At 46.7% G+C, this 24,088-nt stretch overlaps 1 protein-coding gene across 5 annotated transcripts in view; it reads left to right on the top strand.

Moving 5' to 3' along the window:
- Nucleotides 1-24,088, top strand: part of taok3a (TAO kinase 3a) — a 193,133-nt gene that overhangs the window by 89,461 nt on the left and 79,584 nt on the right. For all 5 annotated transcript variants that reach the window (XM_038791257.1, XM_038791239.1, XM_038791219.1 and 2 more), the window contains 3 exons: nt 5,499-5,590; nt 23,142-23,235; nt 23,686-23,767. In XM_038791257.1, coding sequence (XP_038647185.1) covers nt 5,499-5,590; nt 23,142-23,235; nt 23,686-23,767 — 268 coding nt within the window. The remainder of the gene's footprint in view (nt 1-5,498; nt 5,591-23,141; nt 23,236-23,685; nt 23,768-24,088) is intronic.

Here is a 24,088-nt window from a genome sequence, read left to right as displayed (position 1 = left end):
GTTGGAACATGCCCCACACTGGGTGGATCTGCGGGTGAGCAAGGAGGGGGTCAGAGCCTGCAATGGAGATTGGATGTAGGACTGTTCGCGGATGAAGGGGTGTGCGGGCGGGTGAGTGGGCCATCCAGAATTATTTGGAGATAAAAGACACGGGGGAATTTTGGCAGCAACGACATGGGAAGTGCTGAAGGCAGTGATTAGGGGAGCTAATTTCGATACGGGCTCATAGGGAAAGGTAGAGATGGATAGGCTGGTGAAGGAAATATCCAGGTAGATAGAAGGTATTCTTACGCCCTTGGGGTGGGGTTGTTGAAGAAGCGGTAGAAGCTGCAGCTGGAGTTTGGTCTGCTATCCCCAGGAAAGGCGGTGGGGCAGTTGAGGAAGGCGAGGGGGGGCGATAAATGAGTGTGGTAAGAGGCCAGTAGGATGTTAGCACACCAGCTAAGGAGGAGGGAGGGGCCAGGGAGATAGGAAGAGTGAAGGACAGAGGGGGAACAGTCTTGCACCCAGCAGGGTGAATGGGATGTTTAAGAGCTTTACAGTCGGCTGTACGAGTCAGAATCCCCAGCTGGGATGGAGGGGACAAGTTTTTGGAAGGGTTGGTGTTTCCGAAGGTGGAGGAAGGGTTAGTGGAGGGTTGGGAGCTCCGATCGGGATTGTGGACGTAGTAGAGGATTGGAGGCCATAGTCGGGCAAGGCCCAGTGGAATTCTACAAGAAGATCTCTGGGATACTGGGCCCGCTGCTCGTGAGGGCATTTAATGAGGCTGGGAAGCAAGGTGTTCTTCCCCCAACAATGTCGCAGGCTTTGATACCATTGATCCTGAAACGGGAGAAGGACCCAGAGCAATGTGGGTCATACAGACCAATCTCCCTACTGAATGTCGATGCCAAATTGCTGGCCAAAATTTTGGCCTCAAAGGTGGAGGACGGTGTTCCGGAGATGATCGAGGAAGACCAGACTGTGTTTGTTAAAGGCAGCTAACGGCCAATGTTAGAAGGCTCCTAAATATGATCATGATGCCCTCCGAGGGGGGAGGCAGAGGATGGTTGCTATGGCGCAGAAAAGGCCTTTGACTGGGTGGAATGGAATTATCTGTGAGAGGTCATGGGGTGGTTTGGGTTTGGGCAGGGTTTTATTGACTGGGTTTGGTTGCTACACCAGGCACTGGTGGCGAGTGTGCAGATGAATCGTCTGAGTTTGGACCACTTTAAATTGCACTGAGGGACAAGGCAAGGATGTCCTCTCTCCCCACTGTTGTTTGCCTTGGCGAGGGGAGATGAAACACACGTCTCATTATTCAGACGACCTACTCCTGTACATTTCTTTTTTTTTTAAATAATTTTTATTGGAATTTTTTACAGAAAATAAAAACATAACGACAAACAATGAAATGCAGCAAAATAACCCATAATAACTGTAACACCCCCCAGACCGTATCGACGCATGTATCACACCCCCCCAACCCCAATGAACAACAAACAAAAACTTAAAAATAAATTAAAATTAAATAAACAAACATAGTCATCGTCCCCCCCTCCCCCCGGTTGCTGCTGCTACTGTCCCCGTACCCTGTCGTTGAGCCAGAAAGTCGAGAAAAGGTTGCCACCGCCTAAAGAACCCGTGTACCGACCCTCTCAGGGCGAATTTGACCTTCTCTAGCTTAATGAAACCCGCCATGTCATTGATCCAGGTCTCCACGCTTGGGGGCCTCGCATCCTTCCATTGTAGCAAGATCCTTCGCCGGGCTACTAGGGACACAAAGGCCAACACCGGCCTCTTTCGCCTCCTGCACTCCCGGCTCCACCCCAACCCCAAAAATCGCGAGTCCCCATCCTGGCTTCACCCTGGATCCCACCACCCTCGACACTGTCTTCGCCACCCCCTTCCAGAACTCCTCCAGTGTCGGGCATGCCCAGAACATATGGGCATGGTTCGCTGGACTCCCCGAGCACCTGACACACCTGTCTTCACCCACAAAGAACCTACTCATCCTCGTCCCAGTCATGTGGGCCCGGTGCAGCACCTTGAATTGGATGAGGCTAAGCCGCGCACACGAGGAGGAAGAATTTACCCTCTCCAGGGCATCAGCCCATGTCCCGTCTTCAATCTGTTCCCCCAGTTCCCCCCCACTTAGCTTTCAGCTCCTCTACTGACGCCTCCTCCGCCTCCTGCATAACCTTGTAGATATCAGATATCTTCCCCTCTCCGACCCAGACCCCCGAAAGCACCCTGTCACTCCCCCCCCGCGGGCGCGAAGGGAACCCCTCCACCTGCCGTCTAGCAATGCCTTTACCTGGCAGATACCTGAACATGTTTCCCGGGGGGAGCCCAAATTTCTCCTCCATCTCCCCCAGGCTCGCAAACCTCCCATCAATAAACAGGTCCCTCAGCTGTCTGATGCCTGCTCGTGCCAACCCTGAAATCCCCATCATGTTCCCCGGGACGAATCTATGGTTCCCCTTAATGGAGCCTCCATCGAGCCCCCCACTTCTCCCCTATGTCGCCTCCACTGCCCCCAAATCTTGAGGGTAGCCGCCGCCACCGGACTCGTGGTATACCTCGTAGGAGGGAGCGGCCACGGCGCCGTTACGGGGGCCCCCAGGCTTGTATCTCCACAGGACGCCCTCTCCATCCGTTTCCATGCTGCCCCCTTCCCCTCCATTACCCACTTGCGCACCATCGACACATTGGCCGCCAATAATACCCCGAGAGATTGGGTAACACCAGCCCCCCCCCCCCCCCCCCCCCCCCCCCCCCCGCCATCCTACCCCCGCTCCAAGAGACCCTCTTCACCCTCGGGGTCCCATGCGCCCAAACAAAGCTCATGATGCTGCTAGTCACCCTTCTAAAAAAGGCCCTAGGGATAAAGATGGGCAAACACTGAAAAAGGAACAAGAACCTCGGGAGAACCGTCATTTTACGGACTGCACTCCTACACCCGCCACGATAGCGGCACCATGTCCCACCTTTTAAATTCCTCCTCCATCTGCTCCACCAGCTGGTAAAATTAAGCTTATGGAGAGTCCCCCAACTCCTGGCCACCTGCACCCCCAGGTATCTGAAACTCTTCACTGCCCTCTTAAACGGGAGCCTCCCAATTCCCTCCTCCCTCCTGTACATTTCTAACCCATTGGGGATGGAGGAGATTATGAGGATCTCAGGGGAATTTGACCGTGTCTCGGGGTACAAATTAAATATGGGGAAAAGTGAGGTTCGTGTCATCTAGGCGAGTGGGCAGGAGAGGAGACGTGGGGAGCTGCGTTTAAAGTGGGGGAGGGGAGCTTCCGTTATTTGGGAAGTCAGGTGGCATGGGTATGGGAGCAATTACATGAATTAAATTTGACACCGCTAGTTGAACAATGAAGGAGGACTTTCTGAGGTGGGAGGCGGGGAGGATACAACCATAAAAAGTCAGTCCTCCCGAGGTTTCTGTTTGGTTTTCCAGTGCCACCCTACTTCATACCATAGGCCTTTTATAAGCGGATGAATAGAACATACAGTGCAGAAGGAGGCCATTTGGCCTATCGAGTCTGCACTGACCCGCTTAAGCCGTCACTTCACCCCTATTCCCTTAACCCAATAAGCCCTCCGAACCTTTTTGGACACTAAGGGCAATTTAGCATGGCTAATCCATCTAACCTACACGCTTTTGGACTGTGGGAGGAAGCTGAGCACCCGGAGGAAACCCAGGCAGACACGGGAGAAATGCAGACTCTGCACAGTGACCCAGCAGGGAATCGAACCTGGACCCTGGGGTGTGAGCCACAATGCTGACCACTGTGCTACCGTGCTGCCCGGTGAATAGGGTGATCTCTGGTTTTGTGTGGGTGGGGGGGGGGGGGGAAGGTTGGTGTGGGAGCGAGTAGGGGTGGCATCATGTAAGGGCACAAGTTTGGGGGCATTGGTAACGGCTCCTTGGCCATTCTTGCCGGCTTGGTACTCCACACGCCTGGTGGTGGTGGCGGCCCTGAGAGTCTGTGTTAGTAATGGGTTAAGAGACATTGCAATTAGTTGTCTCATTTATGTTAAGTGTTCATGATTGACACTGATATGTAAAGGGGCTTCAGGTGGACTCTGGAGCTTGTGATGATCTGTAGAGTTCTGTGCAGAGTGAGTTAAACCATTAAAGGTGTGTTGGTGAAAAAGGAGCTGAACTCTTGCCTCTTCATACCACAGCATCTAGTACATGTTAACATCTGGGGGCAGTGGCGGAAACATATGGGAGTCAAGGGAGCTTCGGTGTGGGCTCCATTTGTGATAATTACGGGATTATCCCAGGGAGGCTGGATGGGGGTTTCGGCAGTGGCAGAGAGCAGGGATTGAGAGGCTGGGGGATCTATTTATTGTTGGGAGCTTTCCATGTTTAGAGGATTTGGAGGAAGAGTTTGAATTGCCGGTAGGGAATGGGTTTTGATATCTGCAGATAAGGGATTTTGTGTGAAGGCAAGTTGCGACCTTTCCGCTTCTTCCGTCACAGGGATACCGGACAAGGTAGTTTACAAACTGGGGGTGGGGAAGGTTTTGGATATCTATAAAGAACTCATGGAGTGGGGGGAAACTCAGATAGGTGAGCTAAAGCGCAAATGGGAAGATGAGTTGGGAGGGGAGGTAGAGGCGGGTCTGTGGGAGGATGCTCTGAGCAGAGTCAACATGTCCTCATCATTGCCAGGCTCAGCCTGATACAATTCAAGGTGGTTCACCGGGCACACGTGACGGTGGCCCGGATGAGCAAGTTTTTTGGGATAATGTCAAGTGTGCGGGAGGGCCAGCAAACCATGTCCATATGTTTTGGGCATGTCCGAAGCTTAGGGATACTGGCAGGGATTTGCGGATGTCATATCCATAGTACTAAAAACAACAGTGGCACCGAGTCCAGAGGTGGTAATCTTTGGAGTGTGGGAAGACCCGTGAGTCGAGGGAGCGAGAGAGGCTGACGTTTTGGCCATTGTCTCCTTGGTAACCCGGAGACGGATCTTATTAACGTGGAGGGACTCGAAGCATCCAAAATCAGGGTTGTGGGTCAGTGACACAGCTGGGCTTCTCAGACTTGAGAAAATTAAGTTCGCCCTGAGAGGATCAATGTTAGGGTTCATCTGGAGGTGGTGTGCAGCCGTTTAGTGACTTCTTTGGAGAAAACTAAACTGTCAGCAGATTTGATAAGTGTAGGATGGGCACTGATCTATGTGTCAATATGTATTGTTTAAAATCATAAATGCCTTGATAAAATGTTTTTTAATAAAAGGAAAAAGAGCAATTCAGATGTGCTTTATTGTCGGCTGTTTTAACTGTCTTAGTAATAGGAACAGGTTTTTCATGACAATCCTGATGTGCACTTCTTTCCACATTATTTTGGGTAACATATTGCCTGATTTAACTCATGGATTTGTGCAATAGTATGGTATTCCTTTAGTCAGGATTTAGTTCTGAGATTTTGACAACTTTACCGGTAAATGTATTTGAGAATACCAAATTATATTTTTGTGTATGTTTAATAGGATGGCCCCAGAAGTGATCCTTGCAATGGATGAGGGACAATATGATGGAAAAGTTGATGTCTGGTCTCTTGGGATAACATCCATTGAACTTGGTTTGTATTTTATTGTATTGATATGCACATTTTTTTTGCTATGCTATCCTTAAATAGTCATTATTTTCATTTACCGGCAACCTCATATCAATTAATTTATATTGGTGGACCATAATGTTTTCAAAAGCTGAGTGAATCATTTGCTTGATATTCAGCAAATCATTTTTCTCATCTATTTTTTAATTAAAATCGTTGGGCATCCTTGGGTGAAGTAATGGTCCTGAATAATCATCGGACCATTCGACATAGTTTCTCTCTTGTCTATGTACAGCCAGTGTCTATTCCTAGAATCATAGAATTACAGTGCAGAATGAGGCCATTCGAAACATCGAGTCTGCAGCAGCCTTTGGAAAGAGCACCCTACTTAAGCCCACCCTCCACCCTTTCCCCGTAACCCAGTAACCCCGCCTAACCTTTTTTGGGCAATTTAGCATGGCCAATCCACATCTGCACATCTTTGGATTGTGAGGGCGAAACCCAAGCAAACACGGGGAGAATGTGCAAACTCCACGTGGACAGTGACCTAGAGCCGGGATTGAACCTGGGACCTCGGCGCCGTGAAGCAACAGGGCTAACCCACTGCGTCACCATGCTGCCCATGCATTTGCCTTTCTAACTCAATTGAACCTGCATGTTAACCTCAAGAGAATCCTGAACTAGGACTCCTAAGTCCCTTTGTGCTTCTGAATTCCGAAGCCTTTTGCCATTTAGAAAATAGTCTATGCCTCTATTCTTCCTACCAAAGTGCATAACCCTGACACTTTTTACATCGTATTCTATCTGCCCCTCCTTTGCCAACTTTCCTAGCCTGTCCAGGTCCTGCTGCAGCCTTTTTGCTTCCTCAACATAATCTGTCCCTCTACATATCTTTGTATCATCCATAAACTTAGCAACATTGCCCTTAGTTCCATCTTCCAGATCATTAATGTATATCATGAATAGCTGTGGTCCCAACACTGGCCCCTGCGGAACAACACTAGCCACCGCCTGCCATCCTGCAAAGGACTCCTTTATCCCCACTATCTGCCTTTTCTGAGTCATCCAATCCTCTATCTGTGCCAGTACCTTGCTCCTAACACTACGGGTTCTTGTCTTATTTAGCAGGCTCCTATATGGCACCTTGTAAAGGCCTTCTGAAAATGCGCTGGTTTTATTTTGTCGAACTCCCTTGTTACCTCCTCAAAGAATTCTAACCGATTTGTCAGGCGTGACCTCCCTTTGACAAAGCCATGCTGACTCAGTCCTATTTTACCATGCACTTCTAAGTACCCTGCAATCTCACCCTCAATAATAGATTTTATCTTCACAACTGAAGTCAGGCTAACCGTCCAATAATTTCCTGTCTTCTGCCTCCCTCCCTTCTTAAACAGGAGTGTTACATTAGCCATGTTCCAATCCTCTGGGACCCTTCCTGCCTCCAGTGATTCCTGAAAGATCACTACCAATACCTCCACAATCTCCTCAGCTATCTCCTTCAGAACCTTGGGGTGTAGACCATCCGGTCCAGGTAACGTATCCACTTTTTAGACCCTTCAGTGACCCTAGCACCTTCTCCTTAAAAATAGCCACTTCACTCACCTCTGCCCCCTGACTCTCTTGAAGTTCTGATGTGCCACTGGTGTCTTCCACTGTGAAGACTGATGCAAAGTACCTAATCAGTTGCTCTGCCATTTCTTTGTTCCCCATTGCTATGACTCCAGCCTCATTTTCCAGTGATCAATTGTGCATTCTGGCCCCTTTCTTACTTTTTCTACTTTGATAAAAACTATTGCAATCTTTTATATTCCTAGCTAGCTTACACTCCTACTTCACCTTCTCTCCCCTCCATTTCCCTTTTAGTTGTCCTCTGCTTGCTGTTAAAGACTTCCCAATCCTCTGGCTTCCCACTAATCCTCGCCACATTTATGCTTTTTCCTTTACTTTTATGCTGTCCTTGACTTCCCTTGTTAGCCATGGTTGCCTTGTCCTTCTCTTAGCATGTTTCCTCCTCCTTGGGATGAATTTCTGTGGTGCCTCCCGAATAACCTCCAAAAACTCCCGCCATTGCTGTTCAACTGTCTTCCCTGCTCGGCTCCCCTTCCAGTCAACTCTGGCCAGCTCCTCCCTCATGTCTTTGCAGTTACCTAAAACCGTTCCATCTGATTCCAGCTTCTTCCCCTCAAACTGCAGGGTGAATCCTATCATATTGTGGTCACTGCCCACTAAAAAGTCCTTCAGCTTAAGTTCCCTAATCCAGTCTGCCTCATTACACATCACTAAATCCAGAATTGCTTGTTCCCTAGTGGGCTCTTCCACAAACTGCTCCAAAAAACATCTTGTAGTGATGTCACAAATTCCTTTCCTTGGGATTAGCTACCAACCTGATTTTCCAAGCCCACCTGCATATTCAAGTACTCCATGATATTCTAATATTGCCTTTCTTAAATGCCGTTGCTATTTCCTGATTAATTTTCAGCACAACATCCTGACTACTGCTCGGGGGGCCTGTACCTGACCCCCCCATCAGGTTCTTTTTCCTTTGCATTCCTCAACTCGACCCACACAGATTCTACTCCTCCTGACCCTATATCACTCCTTGCTATCAATCTAAGTTAATTTCTTACTTACAATACAACCCCGTCCCCTCTGCCCACCTACCTGTTCTTTCGATAGGGCACATATCCTTGGATATTTATCCCCAGCCCTGATCCCCTGGTACCAAACCTCTGTGATGCCCCAAAATATCCTAACCGCCAATTTCAATGTGCGCAACAAGCTCATTTACCTTGTTTTGTATACTGCGCACATTTAGTTACAACACCCTGCGTTGACCGCCCCCTTGGATTCGACAGGACTCTGGTCTCCGCTTGATTCAGGTGAAGACCGTCCCATCGGAACAGCCCCTCCTTCCCTAGCACTGGTGCCAGTGTCCCATAAATTGAAACTCATTTCTCCCACACCACACTTTGAGCCACAGATTTACCTCTTTAATCTTATTGGCCCTGTGCCAATTAGCTTCTGGCTCGGGTAGTAAGAACATAAGAACATAGGAACTAGGTGCAGGAGTTGGCCATCTGGCCCTTCAAGCCTGCTGCGCCATTCAATGAGATCATGGCTGATCTTTTGTGGACTCATCTCCACTTTCCCAGCCGAACACCATACTTTTTTTGTGAGGGCCATGAAGAATCCAGCACGAGTTGTGGAATAGAAAGAAATAACATTTATTTACAACAGCAGCAGTAACTCTCTTGCTTCTCACTCCTCTCTAGCTGGTTACATACTGGCCAGTTCTATTTATGCAGGGAATCTGCTCCTGATTTCTCCGCCCCCCTCATTGGGGAAGCTCATACTCCCTAAGGATTGTGGGATTGCCATTAGTCCCCAGCCAGTGGTAAACAGGCAGGTTATAACACCTTTATTCTTCAAAAAACGACCTATCTTTATCTTGAAAATGAAGGAACCTCAACTGCTTCACTGGGCAGAGAATTCCATAGATTCACAACCCTTTGGGTGAAGATGTTCCTCCTGTCCTCAGTCCTAAATCTACTTCCCCTTATTTTGAGGCTATTAATTTTACATTTTTTAATTTACCCCCAAGCCGCTCATGTTCCTTCAGCAGAACCTCTATTCTTGTTCTATCTATGTCGTTGGTACCTACGTGGATCAGGCCAACTGGACCTTTACCCTCCCACTCAAGTTCCTCTGCAGCCCAGATGAAATAATAATAATCGCTTATTGTCACAAGTAGGCCTCAGTGAAGTTGCTGTGAAAAGCCCCTGGTCGCCACATTCCGACGCCTGCTCGGGGAGGCCGGTACGCGAATTGAACCCACGCTGCTGGCCTTGTTCTGCATTACAAACCAGCTGTTTAGCCCACTGTGCTAAACCAGCCCCAGATTGTGTCCAGGTACCCCTCCCCCTCGCTGATGTGTTGCAGCGTCTGAAGCTCAGAATCCAGCTCATCAACTCTGAGCTCCTTGGAGTTCCTCAAGCAACAAACACTTGCTACAGATGTGGTCACTGGCAACCACAATGGGGTCCACCAGCTCCCACGTAATGCAGGAACAACACATCATCTGGCCCTGCACCTCTAATTTATTTAATTAGATTAATTTGCTTTTTTACAATTTCCAGCTAGTTTTAGTCTTTATAATCTGCAAAACATTTCTCTTTTTACCTTTAATCTGAAATGATTTACAATATGTCATGCAAATCAGTAGTTACTTACCAGCCAATGAACTTAGCGTTTTCTTGCGACGTCTCTCCCGAATTGTTTTCAAACTCAGTCCGTTGCCCAGCGATGTCCCTCTCATCTCTCTCACTTTTTAAAAATCTCCGCTCTGACACTCAGCTCCCGCACTTCTTAAATATCCCCTCTGACACTCCGCTCTCGCTCTTGTCAAATCTCTGTTCTGACTCTCAGTTATCGCTTTTTAAAATCTCCGCTCTGACTCTCAGCTCCCAATCTTTTAAAATTTTCCTTGCACTGAGGAGGCTAAGGAGTGACCTAATTGAGGCATACAGAATTGAGGAACCTGGACAGAGTCGACAGGAAACCACAGGGCTAAATAGCTGGCTTTCAAAGCAGACCAAGGCAGGCCAGCAGCACGGTTCAATTCCCGTACCAGCCACCCTGAACCGGCGACGGAATGTGGCGGCTAGGGGCTTTTCACAGTAACTTCATTGAAGCCTACTTGTGACAATAAGCGATTTTCATTTCATTTCACGACTTGAGTTAATAGTTGAGGCTGAAATGCTCAACTCGGGTAAAAGGTATCTGGATCTGCATTTGCAGTGCTGTAATCGGTAACGCTACTGACTGAGAATTAAAATAGGGTTAAACTGAGCAGCTTGTTTCTTTTTTCTCTTTGGTTGGTGCAGACATAATGGGCTGAATGGCCTCTTACTGCACTGTTACTTTTCCATGGTAATCTTTTGTTACTATCCTAGTTGATATAACTGGATGGGAAGATCCCAAAATGGAACCCTGGCTCAAAAGACTAACTTATTTTTTTATGAAACGTGAGGAACAGAGTCACAGGACCGCTAATTAGTTTTAACAAAAGAAAAAAACCTTTAGTAAACATGAAACATTTGGATTATGACACGATACTCCATTACTCCCCCCCCCCCCCCCATTATCAATATTCACAGGTTTAAGGATTAATAATAATCTTTAATAGTGTCCCAAGTAGGCTTGCATTAACACTGCAATGAAATACTGTGAAAAGCCCTGAGTCGCCACACTCCGGCACCTGTTCGCCATTCAGAATGTCCAATTCATCTAAGCAGCACGTCTTTTGGGCATTGTGGGAGGAGGAAACTTGAGCACCTGGAGGAAACCCAGGCAGACACCGCACACAGTGACCCAAGCCGGGAATCTAACCTGGGTTCCCGGCGTCGTGAAGTAACAGTGTTGACCACTGCTACTGTGCTGCCATAATTAACACTAATTACAAAGAACATCTGAATAACATACAGTCCCTTTAAAGCAAATACACCCTCCGCTCTGAATCCCAAGTGAATGTTGTGAATTTAACCTCCGAATCCATCCAGATGATTGTCACGTCCGAATTTTCAAACTCCACTCCCAAAAAACACTTTAAATTTGTGTCATAATTATGCTCTCCTTTTGCGGTTTGGATTCAGAAATCCCATCCAGGTTTTCAAAATGACGCAATTAAACAAAAGCTTCTGCACCAGTTTTAGAACAATTGCAGTACTCTTAACTGTAGTTTAACCATTTTCTTTACTATTACTTTTTACTTTAAATGCTCTTTCCCCATTTCTAAAATCAACTACTGTAGATTATTATATTAATACTTTTCTCGCTTTCATGGAATTATTCATCCTTATCAGCCTTTTGTTTCATGAGGCAATGGTTTGCCCCTTGGTGGTATCTCTATTAAGTATTGCATAGTGGTTCTTCCCTAGCATGGCAGCCTCTCCTACAGTTGCTGCAGTTAATAGCAGTGGGCTGAGAATCTGTAGGAATTGCTAACTTCTGTTTTCTCTGGACTGTTTTCTCAATGAGCTGAGGCTTTTCTTCTCGCCTCTTCTGAGGCCCCTCCAAACAGCCTCTAGAAGATTCCAGTATTAGTGACCATCTGCTGGCTTTCCTTATTCATATCCACAATCTTCATATTTCACTAGAGGTGTCCTTGCAACAGAGGTAAGGGCATCCAGCAGTTGGTGACCGAGTGAACAGTTCCCTGTACAGTTCTTTCGGTCTGTGACCATATTTCATCTGATAAACATGTTTCAGATGTCATTGACTCTGTCATGAGTGTATGTTTATTGAATTGGCATGCTCCAGGACCTCCTGAATTGGTGACTTTCTCCTGCCAAGAAAACATCTGAGATGGCAAAGTTGGAAACTGTTCAACCTTTTATCCTGCCCATGCATGTTGTCCAGATCTCTTTATTGAAGAGGAGTATGCTGAGGATTCAGACTTAACAGACTCCCAGTTTATTGTCCTCTTGTCAGGTTGCTGCTGTTCTATACAAAGCTTGTGTCGAACAACTGAAGCTTTTGCCATGTGCATGTTGATTTCAGCATCAAGTGACAGATGGCTGCTGATTATGGAACCTAGATGAAGTTAACAACAACCTCCTGCATCACTTTTTTCAATGCTAATTGATCATGACATGGCAACATCCTGGACCATGACCCAAGCCCTCCTGATGTTATGGTAAAATAAACTCTTCACAGTTATGAGAGTGTCTGTCCGTTTGCTGAAGAAGGTGCACCTCGGTACACCATGCTAGTGCAATGTTATCGGCATTGAAGTTGTCCTTGAGGACTTGGTACACTTTGTCTTGACCTCAGGTGGGCAAACCTGAATAGTTTGCCGTTCGTTCTGGTATGTAAGTTGATACCTTCTGGAGATGAACTGAATGCATGCGAGCGCAGTAATAAGGAAGATATGCCAGTGTCAGCGCCAGGATGGAATTCTGTTTGACCCAACTGCAGATCTTGAAGGGTTTCTATATTGCCACAAGACTTTACCACTCGAAAGAAGAGATTACACTGAACAGCTTCAGGGGACAGGCGTTTTTCTTCAGCTTAAATTGACCGCCTCTGCTCACACATGATCAGGTACCTTGGTGAGGTTGAAGAAGACAACATGTCGTTGGACTGAACATCAAATCGATTTTGTCATTTCAAGTTCTGAAACAACACTGAGATTTGGGCTAGATATATTCAGCCAGGATCTGCAGTTTGCAACTGCTGTTGTCGCCCTTGTTTTTGAACAAGGCCATATTCTTCAGCATCATGCATATCCTGAGGCACTGCCTCCCCCTCCAGCAGTCAGAAGATCATGCAGAAGTGCTGGTTTCCTGGACTTGATGTTTTCGGGCAGAATAGCATCATCACCTGGAACTTTGTCAATAGTTTGCCAAGCTCCTTCGCCCATGGGTTCGCCATCTAGCTCTTCAATGACAGAGATACTCTACTCTAGAGTGCCTTTGTGACAGTGTTTTCTCTGGTTTATAACTCGGGGTTTCACCCATTTTTCTATCTGTACATTGCAGTCGGTGATGACCTCCCTTGCCTTTGTTTTCATTGGAAATATTCTCCTTGTTGATGAGCTTGTTTTTTGATCCCATCATGCATGCCACAATCATTCCTTGTGTTGGAGGCCATCTGGATATTCTGACAAATTGTAAGCAGTAGTCATTGGTGCAGTCTGTTGCATTTTACTTTGAACAGCTCCTAATCTTCTTTCCAAATCTCTTGTCAAGTGATCTGCTCTCATTAATTACTTCAGTGACAAGTTCCTTTGCAGTGAATTAGATTTTGCCAGCCAGCCAATATTTTCTATTCTTGCTTCCCATATGTTGTCGCCATCAGCATTATTCCATCTAGTTAAGCTGATAAATATACAGTTAGGGGTGAGAGAGTTTCATATAGTGCATTTTGCTGATGGCTGAAGAGACCAATCCATGTTTTTTTGCTGGTTCTGCTACAAATGCAGTATATTAGTTGTCTGGCGGCAGCTATCTCACTATATCAAAAGTTATTGGGAACGCGTCTGCTGCTTTCCATCCTGCGAGTGTGCCTGAGCCACTGAAATTGATGTGCCCCCCCACCCAGCCTGGCTTGATGAGTGCTAGCAAGCTTTGGAGATTTGTCTTTGAGAGGATGTTTCATGCACGTTTTGTGAGTCGACCAAAGGTGGTAGCTGCTTTGTATGTGTGTATTAAGTTTGGCATCGTAAGACTGGTTGTCTGTCATCATGGACCCAAGGTAGCAGAATTTGTTCATCACTTTAAGCAGGCAGTTGTTCAGTGTGAAGAAGGACAGAGGTGTGGCACCCTATCCCATAACCGTGGTTTTCTTGGTGATTTGGGTAAGAGAGAACAGGTTACAGACATGGAAAGCACAATCCATGAGTCCTTGCAGCTGAGTTTCCATCTGAGCAATTAGTGCAGCATCTTCAACGTAGAGGAGTTCTTTGATCAAGATGTGCGATAATTGTCTTTTCTATCAGTCCGGTCAGACTGTAGAGCTTGTCTGACCTAGTATGCAGGGACACACCTTTTCTATCTGCAGAGAAGGCAAAGATCAGGATATGGAGAAGAAGATACCAACCAAAGTGGGGGGCAGTGGAGGGGTGGTTAAGATGCACTTTGTTACGCTCCTTTCTTCACTAGTAGTAACTTTGAACGCCTTCTCATTCTGCATCTATCATCTGATGGATGCTTATGCACCGATATTGAATGCCAGTGCCTTTTGAAAAAATTCATTCTTTATGAAACTCTACATGATCTTCTGGAGTACTTTCAAATGGTGAGAGGTTATTCATCCTGGGTTATTCTCACACGTCAAAAGTGCAGTAATTTAAATGGTCTCTTGGCTGCGTTCATTTCGCTTCTGCTATCTGAGTGAACACACAACACCACCTATTAATGGAGTTGGGGAACTGCTGTTTCTTATCTGCCTAGGCAGTATGGCTGACCTTGATGCACAGACAGCTTTATGCGTTGAATGGAAAAGCTACAAGGGTTGTATCCTGGTCCTGGTGCAAATCCAATAGCGATCTGTGTCAAGGTCTGTGCCATGTTAGCTGGATTTATTGTAGATAAGAGTCACTCAGTGGTGATCAGATTCTGATTCAGCTGCTGCCAATGTCATGACTTTGGTCGTTTCTAGAGTACCCCGTGCAATTATTTATTTTGGGGGGAAATAAGTTAGTTGTACAAAGCTCACAGTAGCAGCAAAGTTCAAATAGCCTCTGTTTTTCTTTTATCTTTCCCATGCTGTGATGTGTTACTAAAACAATTAAGATAATAATTTCATAAGTGTAAAAGAATGTGTGGTTCCCTTTCCACAAATACATTTTGGGAAATTATCCAGCGGCACTTGGTATACTGCTGAGGAGAAAACTGGTAAATAAAAAATATCTTGGAATAAGTCGGTATTTTCTAATATGTGCTTGACAAATTTATTAGAATTCTTTGAGATGACAAGCAAGGTAGATGAAGGGGAACCAGCAGATGTAAAATATTGGGATTTCCAAAAAGCATTCAATAAGGTACCACACAAAAAGTGACTTGCATGGATAGAGGATTGGCTAACTGATGGAAGACAGCGTTGGGATAAGAGGGGCCTTTTCAGAATGGCAACATGTAACGAGTGGAGTGCCACAGGAATCGGTAGGGGCAACAATTATTCATCATACATTAATGACTTGGATAAGGGAAGTGAATGCAAAATTGTCAAGTTTGCAAATGACACAAAAATAGGTAGGGATATAGGCAGATTCGGTGAGTGGGCAAAAGCTTGGCAGATAGAATATAATGTAGGAAATGTGAAGTTGCACTTTGGTGATAAGAATAAAGGAGCTGAATGCTATTTAAATGGGAAAGATGCTGAAACAGGAGCACAGATGGATTTGGGGATTCTCGTGCATAAATCACAAGTTGGCCTGCAAGTTCAGCAGGTAATTGGGAAGGCAAATGGAATGTTGGCCTTTATTTCAAAGGGAATGGAATATAAAAATAGAAGTCCTTCTAAAACTATGCAAGACATTAGTTAGACTACACCTGGAATACTGTGAACATTTTGGTCTTCTCTGAGGCAAGTTATACTGCCATTGGAGGCAGTCCAGTGAAGGTTCACTGGGTTGATCCTGGGTATGGAGGGATTTTATTATGAGGAGAGGTTAAGCAGGTGAGCTTAGAGTTTAGAAGAATGAGAGGTGACCTTTTTGAGACATAGAATTTTCAGAGGGCTTGAAAGCATAGGTGCTGAGAGGATGTTTCCTCTTGTGGGAGAGTCGAAGACCAGAGGGCATTATCTCCGAGTAAGGGATCGCCCATTTAAGACAGATGAGATAGAATTTCTTCTCTCCGAGGGTAGTGAATCTGTGGAATTCTTTACCGCAGAGGGCTGTAGAGGCTGGGTCGTCAAATATGTTCAAGGCTGAGAAAGACAGATTTTTAATTGTTAAGGGAATCGAGGGATATGGCAATAAGGCAAGAAAGTGGAGTTGAGGATTACATCAAGCTGCATCATTCATCAGCTGCATTTCTTTACTGTTATGAACAGTGCATGCATATCTCCTTTAATTTAAAAAAAATATTTTTATTAAGGTATTAGAAAATGTTTATGAAAATGACATAGACAATGACATCAACATGGTATAAGAAACATTCTCCCCCCCCCCCCCCCATCTCAATCTTCACGCACCTCAACCATAAAACAACAATGCGTGCCCCCACCCCCCGGAATACTGCATCTGTTGACATTTTAATTTTCTCCGAGCAAGTCGACGGACGGCTGCCACCTCCGAGTGAACCCGACTATTGACCCTTTTAAGGCAAACTTTATTTTCTCGAGACTGAGAAACCCAGCCATATCACTAACCCAGGTCTCTACACTCGGGGGTTTTGGTCCCTCCACATTAACAAGATCCATCTCTGGACTACCAGGGAGGCAAAGGCCAAGACGTCAACCTCTTTCGCCCCCTGAACTCCCGGCTCTTCAGACACTCCAAAGATCACTACCTCCGGCTCGGCACCACCCCTGTTTTTAGCACCGTGGACATTGCCTTAGCAAAACCCTTCCAAAACCCTCTGAGCTTCGGGCATGATCAAAACAGGTGGACATGATTTGCTGGGCTTCCCGCGCACCTCGCACGCCTATCTTCTACACCGAAAAACCTGCTCATCGTAGCCGCTGTCATGTATCAGGCTGAGCCTGGCACATGAGGTATTAACCCTGCTCAGGGCATCTGCCCATAGACCCGCCTCTATCTCTCCTCCTCGCTCGTCCTCCCACGTACCCTTAAGCTCCTCCACCGGAGTTTTCTCCGCCTCCAAAAGCTCCTGGTAAATATCTGAAACATTCCCCTCTCCCACCCAGGCACTGGAGACTACTCTATCCTGTATCCCCCGTGGAGGCAGCAGTGGAAAGGACGGCACCTGTTTTCTCAAGAAGTTTCACACCTACAAATACCTAAACGCATTCCCAGCTGGCAATTTAAATTTATCCTCCAAGCCTTTCAAGCTGGGAAAGCTCTCATCTATAAATAGATTCCCCCATCCTTCTAATTCCTCTCCCTTGCCATCTCTGGAACCAACCATCTAGCCTACCCGATACAAACCGTGATTATTATAAATCGGGGTCCAAACCGATGCTCCCTCCAATCTCTTACATCTCCTCCGTTGCTCCCAGATTCTCAGAGCTGCGACCAGCACCGGACTTCTGGAGTATCGGGCCAGCGAGAACGGAAGAGGTGCTGTTATCAGTGCTCCCAAACTGGTGTCTTTGCATGAAGCACCTCCATCCGCTCCCATGCTGACCCCTTCCCCACTACCCACTTCCTAATCATGGCTATATTAGCCGCCCAGTAGTAATTGCAGAAGTTTGGCAGCGCCAACCCACCCTCCCCCCGACTACGCTGCTGCCACACTTTCTTCACTCACAGGGTTTTAACAGCCCACGCAAAGCCCGAAATAACCTTATTCACCTGCTTGAAAAGGCCTTTGGGATGAAGATGGGGAGGCACTGAAAGGCAAACAGAAATCTGGGGAGGACCGTCATTTTCACGGTCTGTACCTTCCCCGCCAGTGATAGCGGGACCATGTCCCATCTCTTAAAGTCCCCTTCCATTTGTTCTACCAACCGGGAGGGGTTTTACTTGTGCAGTCCCTCCCATTCCCGGGCCACCTGGATTCCCAGATATCAAAAGCTCTTTCCTACCCTTCTAAGCGGCAGCTCTCCCTGTCTCTTCTCCAGTCCTCTTGCCTGGATCGCGAACATCTCGCTTGTCCCCATGTTCAATTTATACCCTGAAAAATTGCCAAATTCCCCCAGGATTTGCATTACCTCCCCCATCCCTCCAACGGGTCTGAAATATACAAGCGCAGGTCATCTGTGTAAAGTGAGACCCGGTGCTTCTCTCCTCCTCCTCGGCCCCCCCCCCCCCCCCCCCCCCCCCCCCCCCCCTCCCCCCAACACAGAACCAGTTCCGAGAGTATAATGGCTCTATGACCAGAACAAACAAACAGTGACTGGGACAGGGGGCACCCTTGCCTCGTCCCTTGGTGTAGTTTAAAATACCCTGACCTCAGACGGTTTGTACGCACACTTGCTGCTGGTGCCTGATAGAGCCACCGCACCCAGTCAATAAAGACCACACCAAACCCAAGCCTCCCACAGGTAATTCCACTACACCTGATCAAAAGCCTTCTCCGCATCCAGCGCTACCACCACCTCCACCTCTTCTCTTTCTGAGGTCATCATAATAACATTTAAAAGCGTTCGAACATTGGCCTTGCGTTTCCTGCCCTTTAAAAATCCCGTCTGGTCTTCTCCTATCACCCCCGGGACACAGTCCTCTATCCTTGTGGCCAGTATCTTAGCCAGCAGTTTGGCCTCCACATTCAGAAGAGAAATTGGCCTGTGTGACCCGCATTGCTCCGGATCCTTCTCCTGTTTCAGGACCAATGAAATCGAGGCCTGCAACATTGTTGGGGGGAGGACTCCCTTCTCTCTTGCTTCATTAAATGTCCTCACCAGCAGTGGGCTCAACATCTCTGAAAACTTCTTATAGAATTCCACCGGGTAGCCGTCAGGCCCCGGGGCCTTACTTGACTGCATGCCCTCCAGCACTTGATTATTTCCTCAATCTCAATTGGGGCTCCCAGCCCTTCCACCAGATCCTCATCTACCCTCAGGAACCTCAACTGATCCAAAAACTGCCTCATCCCCTTCACCCCAGCCAGGGATTCCGACTCATATAGTTTACTATATGAGTCGGAAGTCCTTAAACACCTCGTTTACCCCCGCTGGGTCGAGGACAGTATTCCCGCCTCTACTCTTTACTTTACCTATCTCCCTGGCCGCCTCCCTTTTCCTGTGCTGGTGTGCCAACATTCTGCTTGCCTTTTCACCATCCTCCTAAATTGCCCCCCTTGCCTTCCTCAACTGTTCCATCGCTTTCCCTGTGGTCAACAGCCCAAACTCCGCCGCTCCCTCAGTAGCCCCGCGCCGGGGTCTCCGAGTATCTCCTGTCCACCTGGAGTATCTTCTCCACTAATCTATCCCTCTCAGCCTGTTCCGCCTTTTCTCTGTGGGCCCGTATAGAGATTAATTCCCCTCTGACCACTGCCTTCAAAGCTTCCCAGATTGTTGCTGCGGAGACCTCACCTGTATCATGTGTTTCTAGGTAATTCTGGATGGACTTGTTCACCTGACCACAGATGCTTCATCCACTAGCAACCCTACATCCAATTTTCACAGCGGGTGTTGCCCTCTCTCCACACGAACCCGTAGATCCACCCAGTGCCAGGCATGATCTGACACTGCGATTGCCGAGTATTCAGTATCCACTACCTCCGGTATTAGCGCCCTGCTCAGAACAAAAAAGTCGATGTGAGAGTATACCTTGTGGACATGTGAGAACAAGGAAAACTCCGTCGCCCTTGGCCGTGCATGGGTCTACTACTACTCTTCCCCCCCCAACCTGTTCCACGACTCCTTCAATTCCTTTGCCACAGCCAGCCTCCTCCCTGTCCTGGACTTTGACCAGTCCAATTCCGGATCAATTACTGTGTTAAACTCTCCTCCCATGATCAGGTTCTGTGACTCTAAGTCTGGGATCTTACCTACAACCCACCTCATAAATTCCACACCGTTCCAATTCGGAGCATATATGTTCACGAGTACCACCCGCATCCCGTCCAGCCTCCCACTCACCATTATGTACCTACACCCCCCTTGTCTGACACAATTCTCCCTGCCTCGAATGCCACTCATTTGGGGGTGGTGGGGGGGGGGGGGGGGGTTTCCAGCCTCTCTCTCTCTCTCTCTTAGCCATCACCCTTTTTAGGCCAGCCTCTAGCTCGTGCCCGCCGCCTCCTCGAGCCCCCACGCTTCGGACAGTCGCCGTTCCCGACCTCCCATTTGTCCCCTAGTAACAGTTCCTACCCTGTCAGCAAAGCACCCCCCCCCCCCCCCCCCCCTTCCCGGCAACAACACTAGAAACCTAATCCCCCAAGTTAACACCTGCTCACCCCCACCCATGCTTCAGAGAGTCAGCTGACCCATGCTGACATGATAGCGCCCGGCACTGGCATTAAGCAGTCTGTCCACCCCATTGTTCTCTCCCCTCTCCCTCCACATGGACAAACATTTTAAAAGCATCACATTCCCCAGTTAACAAACATCAGGAAAAACAGTGAAGAAACAGCCACTTTGGAAAAATAATCACCCAAAAAATAGAACCAACCCCAAAGCCCATCCCCCCTCTAACCAGCTCCCTGCAAGACAAAGTTTCCGTTAGCCATCCAAACAGGCCCTTATTATACATAGCACTACTTATATTTATACAGCTCAGCTCACCAAATCGCCACCACAGTACTTCTCCAAGGCTTTTGTGTCTTTTAATTTGCCTCCAGCCTCTTTTCTTTAATAAAAGTCCATACTTCGTCTGGTGTTTCAAAGTAGAAGTCCCGTTCCTCATGCGTGACCCACAGACGGGCTGGGTACAGCATCCCAAACTTCATCCCCTTCTTAATGAGGGCCGTTTTTGCCCGATTGAACCCAGCTCTCCTCTTGGCCAGATCCGGGTCCCGGTCCTGATAAATTTGCAGCTCACAGTTCTCCCATTTGCTGCTCCGTACCTTCTTGGCCCATCGCAGAACGTGTTCCTTGTCCAGGAAACTATGAAAGCGTACCACCATGGCCCTCGGCGGCTCTTTCGCTTGGGGCTTCTTCGCGAGGGCTCTGTGTGCTCTATCCACTTTGAGGGGCCGAGGGAACTCCTCAGCGCCCATCAACCTCTCCGGCATGTCCGTCACATAAGTGCTTGCATCCAATCCCTCACTGCCTTCAGGGAGGCCGACAATTCTAAGATTCTACCTCCTGGACCTGTTCTCCAGGTCCTCCAGCTTCTCCTGCATTGTTTTCTGGCGGTCATTCATCATCTCCATCTTGATCTCCAGCACGGTTATGTAATCCTCGTGCTCGGACACCTTTTTCTCCACCACCTGGATTGCTCTCCTGTGGGTCTCTTGATTCTGCGCAACTTGATCAATCGAAGCCTTAATCGGGTCCAGCGTGTCCTTCGTCAGCTTGGCGAAGCAATCTTCTAAAAACTTCATCAGCTGCTCCATCGACCACTGTTCCGTCTCCCCGCGGCCCTGTTTCTCCGCCATGCTTTCCCGCGTGACCAGCTCTGCTCGTGTCTTCCTTATAGGACTTTGTCTTCTCACCAATTCTCCATACACCGGATGGAGATTTCTCCTTACTGTCTCACTCTTCACCGATTTATCCAATAAAATCCGTAGAAAAACATGGGGGAAAAGGTCCAAAAGTCCATCGCAGGTGGTAGCTATCAAATGTGCGACCTACTCCTACATGGCCGCCACCGGAAGTCACATGTCTCCTTTAATGTAGAAAAAAAGCTGCAAGGTGCTTCACCGGAGCATTGTCAAACATTCGATACCGAGCCACACAAGATATTGCAGCAGATTGGATTAAGGAACATCTTCAAGGAGGTGAGAGGGTGGAGAGGTTCATGGAGGAAATTCAAGAGTTTATGACCCATGCACCTGAAGGCATGGCTGTCAAGGGGCGAACTACAAAAATTGGGGATGCTCAGAAAATCCAGATTTAGAGGTGTGCAGAGACTCCAGATGTCTACAGCTAGAAGGATGAGAAATTTTATAAGCATGAGTTTCAGGATGTGAAGTCAGTGCACATCAGCAAGCCCAGGAGCGATGGGTAAACAGGGCTTGGTGCAAATTAGGATATGGCCAGTAAAGTTTTAAAGGACCTTGGGTTTATGTAAGATGGGGTGAGGGGTTGAGCGAGAGGTGAGCTGAGATGGGGCTGAATTGGACAGTGTTACAGAGATGGAACGGCTTTGGTGATGTATATGTGGTCAGAGGCTCAGCTCTGGTTGAAATATGTCACCAGGTTGTGAACAGTCTAACTCAGCCTAGGACAGATGGCAGGAAATTGAATGAAGTCAATTGCTCAGAATTGGAGCTTGAGGTGGAGACCAAAGACCGACTTCAGTCTTCTCGATACTTGGAGGAAGTCTCTGCTTATCCAGTGCTGAATATTATACAAATTGCCTGACAAACCATTGGCATAGAAGGATTGGGAGAAGTAGTGAGGAAAGTCGTTATCCTTGTGAAACCCATAGTGGGCGACCACCTTGAACCATTGCAGTGTGTGTAAGTGATGGCTGGGGTTCAAAATCAGCTTGGCAGGCAAACATTTAAGATACTAGGAATCCTGCGGCGAGTTACTCACCACCTGACTCCCTTAAGCCTGTCCACCACCAACAAGACATGAGTCAGGAGTGTGATGGAATACTTCACAGTTGCCTGGATGAGGGCAGTTCCAACAACACCCGAGCAGCTCGACACCATCCAGGACAAAGCAACTCACTTGCTTAGCATCCCTTCCACAAACATTCACACTCTTCCCCCACCAACTCTCAGTAGCTGTAATGTGGACCATCTACAAGTTGGGCTTCAGAAACCCACCAAGGTGCCTTAGACAACACCTTCCAAACCCACGACTAGTCAAGAAGGATAAGGGCAGCAAATACCTTAGAACATGGAAGCTGGAAGTTTCCTTCCAAGTCGCTCACCATCCTGACTTGAATGTATATCGCCGTTCCTTCACTGTCGCTGGGTCAAAATCCTGGAACTCTCTCCCTAATAGCACCGTGGTGCATCTACACCACATGGACTGCAGTGGTTCAAGAAGGCAGCTGGTCTAGCCAGCGAAGCCTACATCCAGTAAAAATCAATTTAAAAAAAAACCATAATGCTTAATTTTATTTAAATACATGATTCAATGTTTAAAGAGCAAAATTAGTTTGTATTTGACTTCATAGAATAAAATGGTTTTAAAATTGTGAATGCTCAATGAAACATTGTACCTTGTCTGTTTACCATACAATAGATCTTTATTAGGTTGAACAGGTGATCTTAAAATAGGATTACTCTCTATGACAACAGTTCTTATCCACATGGGTTTATTACTGACCAGTGTAGCTATAAGACAATTTTTCAACACGCTCTCACGATTGTATTTTTCTTAGCTGAACGCAAACCACCTTTGTTCAACATGAATGCAATGAGTGCCTTATATCACATTGCCCAGAATGAATCTCCAACTCTTCAATCAAATGAATGGTAAGTTCATTAATGGATTTTTCAAGTTAAATTTTTAGTTTACATAATATTTAAATGCTTTATGTTTTGTACTTGTTGGCATTTGTATTTAATTTGAGAAATTTTAAAGTATCCTAACTTGTCGGAATAACTCGGAACTTCATCGGTATGTTTGCCAAATGTGCCCGCTGTTCAGTCATTACTGTTTTGTCCTATGTATGTTTTGTTATCCCACTGCTCAGATATTTTAAATTTCAATTTCTTAATATACTGACTTATGGTTTGCATTTTATGGTGGTAATAGAGTATCTAAAGTTGGTACCTCTTTTGTGTTATCTTGAGACTGACGAAACAGTTTAAATTTATGCTGTTGATGGATTCCTGAAAGTAGGAGTATGAAGGAATTCAGAAAAAAACATTGTTGCTGAAAATAGATTTTAATGCTTCTAATTTCAGATTTATATTTGGTAGGTCTCACTTTTTTAGAAATTTTGTGGATTACTGTCTGCAGAAGATTCCACAGGATCGACCAACATCATTGGAGCTTCTGCGGGTAAGAACCTGAGTACTTTATTCCGTACTGATCAGTTATAAATATTCACAGTCTTCAATCACTGAAAATAAATTCAATTTAAATAATAAATGATGCATTTGTTTGTCATTAATTTCAGTGCAATGTATTGAAACCCTGTAATTGTACCCTACTTAGAAATAATTTACCAGGTGTGGTATTTGAGTCTATTTTCCGAATATTGGTTTGTTTATCTTTCACAGTGTTCTCAAAAAGTATAATATAGAAATTAAAATTAATTATCCAGTTCATCAACTGAACTTCAGCATGTTCAGGACCTGTGTAATCAACATTTTAAAACAA

Source organism: Scyliorhinus canicula, chromosome 1 (genome assembly GCF_902713615.1).
Source record: "Scyliorhinus canicula chromosome 1, sScyCan1.1, whole genome shotgun sequence".
Taxonomy (NCBI): domain Eukaryota; kingdom Metazoa; phylum Chordata; class Chondrichthyes; order Carcharhiniformes; family Scyliorhinidae; genus Scyliorhinus; species Scyliorhinus canicula.
The sequence above is the reverse complement of the archived record's forward strand: the minus strand, read 5'-3'. Positions and strand labels throughout refer to the sequence as shown.